Source organism: Epinephelus moara, chromosome 21 (assembly GCF_006386435.1).
Source record: "Epinephelus moara isolate mb chromosome 21, YSFRI_EMoa_1.0, whole genome shotgun sequence".
Taxonomy (NCBI): domain Eukaryota; kingdom Metazoa; phylum Chordata; class Actinopteri; order Perciformes; family Serranidae; genus Epinephelus; species Epinephelus moara.
In genome coordinates this window covers 29,243,818-29,254,800 of record NC_065526.1, presented here as the reverse complement: position 1 = coordinate 29,254,800, position 10,983 = coordinate 29,243,818, and the positions used below count along the sequence as shown (strand labels likewise).

The following is a 10,983-nucleotide window of genomic DNA, read 5'->3' as shown; positions in this document are numbered from 1 at the left end:
CTGCCTCTCTGCTTTGTCCTGCTGGTAAAAAAACATTTCCCCTTCCCGGTGCATCACCTGCCTCTAACACCTGGCTACCTATATCCCCTACTGTCTGGTGCCCCTAGTGTTTACCCACAAAAATAAATAAATAAAAATTAAACAACACAAAACAAAAATAATAAACTAATCAAACTAATGACATAGCTCCTTCAGGTAACATAATTCAAAACTACCTCAACTTTAATTTTTAATTGCAAGCTCAAACATTTAAATATAATACTGATACTCACCTCTTGCAGGGTTAAAATGTGTCTCCAAAAGGTTTATAGTTGACTTCTTGGAAGAAGGTTCTTGTAGTTAGCTAACGTTAGCCAACTGTTAGCTGCTAATACTTAGCTGCTAATAGTTAGTTTGGATTTACAGCTGTTTCAACGTGACCCATTATGACAACAAAAATGTTTAAACTGTCCACAGAAACCTCTCTCGTAACTAAATACACCAAGCCTCGGTGTTTCTGTATATTCGCTACATTACAAAGTTGCTAATACGAGACTCCCTAAGCAGCCGCTTAGCTAACAGCTTAAGCTAACCGCGCTAGCAACAAACATGCTATTAGGGCATATTTTGGACCAGTGGGAGAAATAGCCGCTGTATTCTGGTTTCACGACACAAATGCACTGGTTTCATTTCCTCTTTCTGGTGTCTATTCCAAATAGAAACAAAAAATGCTTGCAAAAAATGACAAGCTGTGTATCGGTGGTGTGTTTGAAGACCCTCACTGGACAGTTTATCAAGTATTGTCCATATCTGTGTATTTCTGTCCTAAAAGCTCAATAAAAATGGTTCCCTAGCCAAAATACCGGCTTTAGTTTTTTCCACGGAAGACCTAACTTAAATTAAGGATGGTTAAATTCCATTTCGCTGAATTGATTTTTAGGATCCTTGTCTCCTTCATGCTTCCTCACTGTCACTCTCACTGGAGCACTTGAATATAACAGAGCCATCATTCGTGTTGTTAGTAACACCTGTGCTTTTTCCTAATGTGACAGGTCAAAATGTCTGCTGTGAGAATGGCCTGTTTAAATTAAAATACAAATGTGACAAACCGTCCTCCAGCCCAGGCCCCTTCATTCTGTGGCTCAGAGGAAGAAAACTATCCTCTCCACAGGTGGAGCTCATTAGCAGAGGAATCACAGGTTTCTTTAGCAGTTAGGACTCTGTTGTGCATGCTGTCTTAGCCTGGCACAAAATGGAGTCAGGATGTGCCATTAAAAAAAAAAAAAAAAAAAATCACAACAATATCAGCAATAGTGATGTTATATATTCCTGACGGGGTGGAGAAAATGATAAAATATTGCGACATCTGAAATTAAAAATAATTTCTCATAGAGCATCAAAATTATGAGTAGAAATTATGACAGACAATCTTAAAATTTGAACTGTGTAAATCAAAGTTATGGCATGAGAAGTCAAATATGACATATAAAGTCATATTTATCAAATATAAAGTCAGTGTGACACTTAGTAAGTAATCAGTAATAAAATGTTGACTTTCTAAATCAATGGCAATAGTAAATAAAATAAAAAATTGAATTAAAATATCTAATTTTGTCTCAAAATTTTGTCTTTGTATCACAAAACCTTTATTAATCTTTTACTTTTTAAAATCGAAGAACCCCCTTTTTTTTAAATTAGGGGCTTAAATCGGTTTTGTACTAGAAATAGATGCAGAAATTTTATAATATACAATCAAACCTACATGGAACTATTGTAGCAGAAGTCTGAATGCATGAACAATGCATGTTCTCTATCACTCTGCTATCCGGTTTGCTACAAATGCACCATTTAAAACACATCACTGCACTCTTTACTCCTCTGTAAACTGGCCATCCCTACATACCTGGCATAATATTCACTGGTTTATGCTTATATATAAAACTCTCCTTGGTCTGTCTCCTCCTTATTTGTGTCAGTTGTTGCAAACCACATCTGCTGCCTATAACACTCATTCTGCTCACCATATTCTGTTGAAAATCCCCAAAACAAATAGTGTACTTGGACAGTCGTCTTTCCAGGCTGCTGCAGCCAAGGACTGGAATGACCTGCAAAAAATGCTAAAGCTGGAAAACGTCATTCCCAAGTCAATTTTCAAGGGCACAATTTTGGACATTCTTACTGAAACATGCAGCTGCTCTTGACCCAGTAGTATTTCTTTCTGGAACTTCTGTCTGTCGGCTGCCTTCTGTTTGCTCGTATGCTTCTTCATCCTGCTGCTATTGTTATTGCTCTGCCAGTCTCTTACTATTTGTTGTTTGTATGTTTGTTGTTGTTTGTTGCATTGCTTGTTTTGTTTTTGCTGATGTTGCATTGTCTGTCCTGCTGCATGTGTGCGCTATTTTTGTTGTTGCTGTGCTGCGTGATGCTGCTCTCTGTTAGCCACTTTATGCTGTTTGTCCCTTATGTGGTGCACGTTGTATGTGTTGCTGTTTCTTTTATCATTTGATACCCCTCTAATCCCTGTCCCCTTCTCCTCAAGAGGCTCTTGCCTTTTGCCAGGCCGCCATTGTAAATAAGAATTTGTTCTTAATGACTTGCCTGGTTAAAGGCGCTGTATGTAAGAATGTGGCCAAAACGGTTACTGCACTCAAATTCAAAATACTGCCGCGAGTCGTGTCCGCCCCCCCTCCCCTACAGATTCGAGGTTGCTGGACAGCAGCAGCTGGAGACTGATTTGTTTGCGCACGGGCGGCTGCCATGGCAGGGCCGCGTCGCTGCGTCCTTGATCTTCGGTTTTCCAGTGGACCGTTCGAGCAAGTCCGGCTTCTCTGCTGCTAACACTGCTGCCGGGATACAGCTGAGGAGGAGCCGGCTGCTAATGCTATGTACCGGGACACTGCTAACGCTGCTGCCGGGATACAGCTGAGGAGCCGGCTGCTAATGCTATGTACCGGGACACTGCTAACGCTGCTGCCGGGATACAGCTGAGGAGGAGCCGGCTGCTAATGTAGGACACTGCTAATGCTGCATGCTGTGCTGCTGTAGCTCAGTCGTAACTGTAACTGATGCTGAGACTCTACTGACTGCGTGACTGACAGACGGTGGTGGGTGGCGCAACAGGCCAAAACACAAATTCAAAACATAAACATGATTTGCAACCATAAAAATTTTTTTTAAATGCAAATATTCTGGCTGTACTATTGTTGTCGGTGAGATTAGTATGTTATATGAACATTCCTTAGTCTCTGTGACATAGTAGGAGGATTTTACGACTATTTGCTTTATATTTCTTACATATAGCTCCTAAAAAGGTTAAAAAACAAGAGTAAAAACAGCATGAAGAATATCTCCTTTGGAAACATTTCTTATTAGAGGTCTTTATTCCAGTTTGATGAAGCCAACAGTTACTCTCCACAGTTACATTCGACAACCACTACGTTCACCTGACACACAGGTAAACCTCCACATCCCCTGTTCACAACTTTATTCACATCTGTTGGTTACACAACCATCACAAAATAGTGATTTCTCCCTCGATTCATATTTTTAACATTCCAGGCATACATATTTATATTTACTATTTGTACAATATATTGCCGTTAAATCCATTCATCCATCCACCCCACCCTCATTCACATGCACACACATGAACACTGTACAGATTTATCAGTGGAGACATGTTCAAAGGCTGTTTGCCTTAAGATCTGATATCCATGAGTCGAGGAAAGACACAGCTGAGTACCATTTGTTTCTTTTTCAAGCTCTGACTGCCGCAAGATGATTTGTTCTTAAAGCCAAATGGAGGAGGTGGAGTGCAGATATATTACAGAGTGACAACCTCTAATGTGTTCAGAGGACCCCGGTCCAGTATTTCATTAGGGGGAAAGGTAGGAGAGCCAGATTTAGAGAGAGATGGAAAGAGGTAGAAAGGGGATCAAAACATTTAAAATATAAGGAAAGTGAATGGGAGAAGATGTTCTTAAACAACATATATTTCCTAAATAAAAGACCTCCATATCATCCCTTCTTCTCCTTCTTTCCTCTCTTGGTGTCTAAATGTCTAAAGCCAAGCACAGCAGTTTGGTTTCTTCTGTTAGTTCCCCAGTGTGGTTCATACAGGAGTGATGAGTCTATACAGGTCATAGGATATACAGTACAGTACATTCTCCAGCCTCCAGTACTGACGCCTCCTCTTTATTCAGAAGCTACTGAGGCCCATTCCTCTGCTTTGGTCTCAGCCAGTCTGTGCAGTAGTAGAGGCTTGTTTGGCCCCTGCATTAGTTTTAGAAATCCAGTGTCGGGACAGGAGCACGTCACCTTTGCAGTAAAGTGGCACAAATGCAGCTGCAGGAGAAAAAGAGATACTGAAAAGTGCAGAGAGTCTAAACTTTTTTTTGGTCGCTAGTTAGTTACATCTACGCGTTGGTTCATGACATGTTTGCGTGGCTTTGGTCCGGAGGTTGTACAAGTGTAGAAGCCAGTGACCGCAGTTTGGTTTAAGATGAAGAGAAGCTGCCCCGGGCCCAGGCTGGACCGAGCCAAGCTAAGCCAAGCCAGGCTGGGGTGTTTATGGCAGGGCCTTGCTGGGTTAGGAGGAGCTCTGCATTGGGAGTGGAAGAGAGAGAAAAAACAAAAGAGGCTCATCCTCCAGCGTCTCTTTCTACCTGCCGAAAATGTTCTCGTACTCCAGCAGTATCAGCTCCACTATCTGGTTCTGGTAGACCATGTGGACCGCGATGTTCCAGGTCTCGGTTTCAGGCCGCAGCAGCGTGGGGCCGAACACGATGGCTACGCTCTGGGTGGTCATACGGTTTTCCTCACCGTAGTCGATCACCCTGGAGGAACAAGGGAGAGTAAGACAGTGTCAAATATAAACACTCTAAAGGAATAATCAAGTCCCAATGTCCTCAACCAAGACGATAATAAAGTCCTAATGTCTACAGTGTCTTAGCTTGTTGCTGTTGGTCAAATTTGTTGCTATATCTACGTACATTATTTATCACAAATAAACAAGTTTCAACAATTAAATTTGATCAGGGTTTAGACCTTGTCTACTTTTGCGTCGGGATCGGCTGCAGACTGACTTAGCAGAGATGGCTGCCATCTTGTTTTTACATGGGTTAGTGTATTGCGCTCTTACTACCACTAGATGGCACAAAAGAGTGTCCACGATTTCAGGATGACAAAGTAGCAGGAAATAGAAATACTAAAGTAAAGTAGCTCAAAATACCATTCAAGTAAATGTAAGTAAGTAAATGTACTTAGTTGCTTTCCACGACGGCTGGCTGGTAGAGTGGAGGACCTTCAATTTATGTGCTAAAGATAATATTTTTCAGTGTTTGGCTTCTGACAGGCTGTTAAAGAGTCACTGGTTTATCATGACCAAAAATATATAAAGTGATGACTTTAATGGAGGTCTGCATTCCTGGAAAAACCACCTCTACAGTGGTCAAATAATTTGTCAATTGACCGATCTGTCATCAAAGAATAATCACTGGATAATTGGAGTAAAGTAAAACTACCGAACATTGTCTGGTTCCTGCTTCAGTTAGGAGAATTTGTTGCTTTTCTCCATACATATGTTTGAAAATCGAATATTTCAAGTATTTCTACATTTGCAGATGTCACTTTGGACTCTGGTAAATAAAAGGGACATTTTTCACCGTTTCCTGTCATATTGTAGACAAAAAAAACAAACAAACAAACAAACCATGAATAAACTATTAAAATAATCTTCCGTCAAGTGCTGCAGCCCTAAATCTCTATATACATTGTTGTACGTGTGTAGAGAATGGTGCCTATTCATTGTTGTTTTGTTGTTTAAATAGGGAAAAATAAATCAGTAAAAGACAGTGTTTTTCTTACTTCCTGAGGTGTTTGAAGAGAGCCTGCATGGTGTCGTGGTTAGGTCTGGGCAGCTGTCTGACCAGATCTTTGATGGACTGAACTCGCTGTTTGTAGTCTGGAATCTCTGCAGAGAAGAAAAACACAACATTCATCAAAGTCTGATGTGAACAATCTGGATTCATCAGAAAACAACACGCATTCTTCTACTGTGTCACTGATGCGGGTCCATGTCATTGGTTCGACAGCCCATTGGTTCGACATCCCATTAGTCCGACTGTCCGCGGTGCTGAACGACTCGCGGCGGGCGTATGGTGCGCCACGACCGGCTTGAGGCGGAGCAGGCTCACGGCTTATGTGTTTGTCACTTTCTTTTTCATTTTAACCCACACCATGATCTTTTCCTGACCCTAACCAAGTGGTTTTTGTGCCTAAACCTAACCAGACCTTAACCACAGGGCATCATGATGATTTTGGAACGGACTTCGGAACAATGAGTTTAATATGGTCGGAACAATGGGATGTCGAACCAATGGGCTGTTGGACCAATGGGCAGTTCCCACTGATGCAATGTAGGATAGAGTGCACCTTGATGCTAGTGGTTTATGGCCCCTAATCACTATGTGAATGGTTTTCTGTGTGGGGTTTGGGGGCTTAAGGGGTCCATGCAAGTTTCTGTTAGGTTTCCAAACTCAGTAATTTGATTTTAATTCCCAACTGGACAGTAAAAAAGAATAAAAGCTCAAATCAAACGTTTCACGATCAGAAAATATCAATGCATTCAATTCAAATTCTCCAAGTGAGCAACAAAATCTGTAACAAAAATCTCTCGGTAAGGAAGTCCTGGAAAAATGCTTATTTATCTGAGATTCATGACAATGAGAATGTTGACAAAATGGTGGTTAAAACCACTGTGAAATCTATTGAATCCAGACTGTCTGTGTATACAGGATACATTTCAAAAATACAGACAATACATTCACTTTAGAGTGTGAGTTAATGCATGAATAAATAGATATATGTGTGGTACAGCTGTGTGTGTCACATACTGATGGCGCTGACAAAGTCATGGAAGAGAGCGTAAGAGAAGAGAGGCTCTGGCAGCTCTCTGAAATACATCTTTAAAGCTCCAGTGGTCACATGGATGTCCTCCCACTTCGCATCTGCCAGGTTCACCTTCTCATCTGGACACACACAAAACATGTCCACAGATACTTACAAAGTCCTATGTGACCAAAAGAAAAAAACACTGAAGAAACACAAATGAGAATATTTCCACATTGTTCTCTGTGTGTTTCCAGAAAGCAGTAACTTACCATGATTGACAGCAAAGCGTAGTTTTTGTATGATAGCCAGGTTGCCACTAACTCTGTACAGCCCGTCTATGCACAGACCTGCAGGGGATCATGGGAGGAAAACATGAATTAGTTCAGTCATATCTGCAGATTATTCTTATGGTTTGTTTCTTTGCGTCAAGCAACAGAGGAGAACCATAACAGTCCACACCTGTCCTATATGACATGACCTGTGTTCTCTCAAGGCAGTAACCCCACCCTTCTTTTACTGCAGCTACATTAACTATCATTCCCTTCTAAAACAGGTCTGGTGCCGTGACACATATGAACCCACCATTATTCTCCACGTGGTCGATGCACATCTTGACAAAGATCGGTACAGTGCCGCCCTCCCTGTGACACAAACTGGACAGACTGCAGCCGAACACCTGATCTGAAGACACGGGGAGATAAAAACCGCGGTCATAAAAGTGTCCAAAGTCCATGTTTTGTTGCAGCATGAGTTTCATCGACACCTCCCTGTGCCTTATTACTTTCTATTAGAGATAAAAGAAAGGACAGTTTTCTTTCTGTGGGCTCTTTAATGTCATGTAGGCTGAAAAGATCATGAAATAAACTTTTATTATTGAACTATAGAACAAGAACTTTTCCTGATTCCTGTGAGCAAACTGGTTCATTGGATGATATGTATATAAAAACAAGATATAATTAAGGTTAGCGCAGATGGATATATGTTAAGAAGCTCTTAAACCTGTGGTTAAAAACCAGCAGAAAATGTACAGCATCGACCTACAATGCTTCTATATTTCATTAAGGTAATCTGATAACAAAAGTAACTTGACATTTATTGATTTCACAAAAGAAATTAAACTTTTTTAATTCCATAATATCTCAGGAACTATAAAAAAAAGGCAGGAGAACTGAGCCTTTTTTAAGTGGAACTCATTGCCCTCTGGTACCTTTGATGTATCCCTTGTCTCTGACGGCCTGCAGGGTGGGACGGCGGGTCAGGAACTTCTTCAGCTTGTGTCTGGTCTTCTTGTTGTCGGAAGCGTCCATGCTGGCGGAGGGCTTCATGGCTGCAGAGGAGAAATGGGACAGGACAGCGTTGTCCACCGCTCGTCTCAACACACTGATCGGCATGACAGGCACTCAGTGTTTGGAGGAAATGAAACTGATATGCAGCTGTTTTATAGTGCAGGTAGGGCACATGACATATGACACTACATGCTTTCAATGAACAGCATGCACCTGCTTCAATCACCCTGCCACCATATATGCTTCTTTCCCAATTAATTAAACTCTGAAATCTCTTTTTGATTATTTAGTATCAGTTTTACCAAAATGTTTATGTAGTACTTTATTTTCAAAATACCACCAACATGATATGTGTTCATTTATCTGTTCAACACAGTGCACAGACCTCGGCCTTTCTTTGAGTCTCTGTGTTCTTTCTCCTTGTCATGTTTCTCCACGCCAGGCGACTCCGGCATGTCCTCCTCAATGGCCTCATCAGATTCCCAGGCCTAAGACACACACACACACACACACACACACACACACACACACACACACACACAAACACACAGACATACAGTAAGATACAGGTTATAAAAATCTCTATCTGCTGAACCTTTGGACTCACAGAGCAGGAAAACAGCAAACTTTATCTGTCGATTATTAAGTGAGTTGACCTGAAAACAATGCCATCTCCACCTCCAGGGTTATTTTACAAACTACTGTCAAATTTATACAGTTTTTCCAATTTCATTACTGATTCAATTCAGTCTCAATTTTCAAAGTGAGTCGAGTGGTTTTCCATGAATATTTAGTGTTACTCTTGAGTGTTTTAGCAGGGTGTGTTAGAGTTCTCAACGGGCCCAAAAATTCAACCCGAAACCGAAATGACCCGAGGGACTTGAAGCCCGAAACCGGCCCGGCCCGACATCATCACGTACATCACTGGGTCCGAGCCCGACTGAACCCGAGTTGTTGTTTTTTTTAAATGGAAGGGGGAAAAAATGATGCTCCCCCTGTGCGCCTCAGCAGTCTGGCTTCCCTGGCTCAAATACAGTATCTTTAATCACTTAAAGTCAACCAATCATTCATGTCCCAAAATAATATTACCAGACAGAGAGGCTTCAACGTCAGCATGGGGGAGAGCAACCATTGCGCATCATGTAGCGCTGCGCCGCTGCATTTAATGAGCCGCAGCCGCTCTCAACACTTTTCCTGCACCTGCACGCTGACTGACTGACTGAACTTCGCTCACACTTCACAGCAGCATATCTTGTTTTAATATAATTTTTTTCGTCGGAACGGAATTCAGCATTCTTTATTTTTAGCCTATAATTCGCATTTTCTTCTTGCTTAATTATTATAGCCCTATTATCATCCCCCTTACACACACACGCACACACACACACACACACACACACACAGCAGACGATACTTCAACTTCAACTCGAACACTTTATTAAAAACGGTAACTATAACCTTCAAATATCAACAACATAACATTGAATAATGAATGGATTTGGAATAATCTTAACAGACATGCATATTTTCTTCCTCACAGGCTGCTCAGAAGTGAGAACCATGGACAGCAGCATTGTGTGTTAGTGCTGCTGTCGCACCCTCACACAGTGCGCTTCTCTGACAGACACACTTTTTTTTTCTCTCTCTCTCTCTCTCTCTCCGCTGTCTGAGCCCGACTCAGCCCGCCCCAATTAAATTAATTAGTCGGCCCAAACCGACCTGACCCGTCGGGCTTATTTGGGTCGGCTCGGGTTGAAATTGAGAACTCTAGGGTGTGTTGCATTTTGGGGAAAATAAACATAACTATTGATTAATTGACCTGTAAACACCAAACACTTGTACTGCAATTAAAATAAGTAGCTGCTGCTCAACTGATGATACTGCAGGGTTAACGGAAATCTGAAATAAAAGTGAACAATTTTTGGACGCTCTTTACTGACGCATTATTTTAAGCTGAACAACAAATCCTCTAATTGTGGACAATTATGTTTCTAAACTAATCTTTACACTAAGTGCAAACAGAGGCAAGTGTTGCCAGATTGGGTAATTTTCCATCAAGTCTGGCTACTATTCTATTTAACTGGGTGGATGAAAAACTGTTTTGGGCAGGTTGTGATAATTTGGGCTGCTTTTTGTCTAATCTGGCAACACTGGCAGGAGGCAGATGTTTTGGGACTGGGTGAAGGTGTCGGGTCCTCACATGAGTGCTGATGGTGTCCTGCAGTGCTCGGTACCAGTCGCTGACAAGGCTGTCGTTTTCTGACTGGATCAGTAGCTCCGTGCCCTGTCGAGTCTTCACCTACAACCAGGAGAGGCACAAAGTTATCAATACAGATCATCACATACACTCTGATTTATTATTTTTAAACCATCTTCGTAGTTTGTTTTCTCATGTTAGCTTTCAGTAACAAACTCATGATACTACATCTGAAGGATTTTTTGTTAGTATTCAAGACTCTTCAGTGCCTTCTTTAATCATACAAGAAACACATATAGATCATCAAATCAAGGAAGATATCCAGGAACTCCTCCCCACCTCTATAACGTTCTTCTTGCTGGACTTGTCCTTGGAAGCCCATTCCACCGAGCCACCCCTCAGATCCACAGTGAACTCTGGTTTGGACTGACCGCCTCCAAACTGGACAGAGAAAGAACAAGAGTCAAAGGAGGGCAGATTAACATGTGGAAGGGCCTGTTTATGTCTACTTCTTCACTCTTGACCGTTCAAACATGCAACAATCTGTGTAGATGAGAAAAATAAATGCTTCTTTGATAATAAAGAACACGTACACAGATAGGAAACAAAGTGTGGATTCACTTTTCTGAT

The 10,983-nt window shown here is 41.5% G+C and overlaps 1 protein-coding gene across 10 annotated transcripts in view; it reads right to left on the bottom strand.

Moving 5' to 3' along the window:
* Positions 1-3,340: 3,340 nt before the first annotated feature.
* LOC126382596 (rho GTPase-activating protein 12-like) overlaps positions 3,341-10,983 on the bottom strand; it is a 62,561-nt gene continuing 54,918 nt past the window's right edge. For all 10 annotated transcript variants that reach the window (XM_050032544.1, XM_050032545.1, XM_050032548.1 and 7 more), the window contains 9 exons: positions 10,693-10,794; positions 10,357-10,455; positions 8,542-8,644; positions 8,078-8,197; positions 7,453-7,551; positions 7,140-7,217; positions 6,873-7,007; positions 5,845-5,950; positions 3,341-4,814 (listed from right to left, as the gene is read on the bottom strand). In XM_050032544.1, coding sequence (XP_049888501.1) covers positions 4,640-4,814; positions 5,845-5,950; positions 6,873-7,007; positions 7,140-7,217; positions 7,453-7,551; positions 8,078-8,197; positions 8,542-8,644; positions 10,357-10,455; positions 10,693-10,794 — 1,017 coding nt within the window. In that variant the 3' untranslated portion in view covers positions 3,341-4,639. The remainder of the gene's footprint in view (positions 4,815-5,844; positions 5,951-6,872; positions 7,008-7,139; positions 7,218-7,452; positions 7,552-8,077; positions 8,198-8,541; positions 8,645-10,356; positions 10,456-10,692; positions 10,795-10,983) is intronic.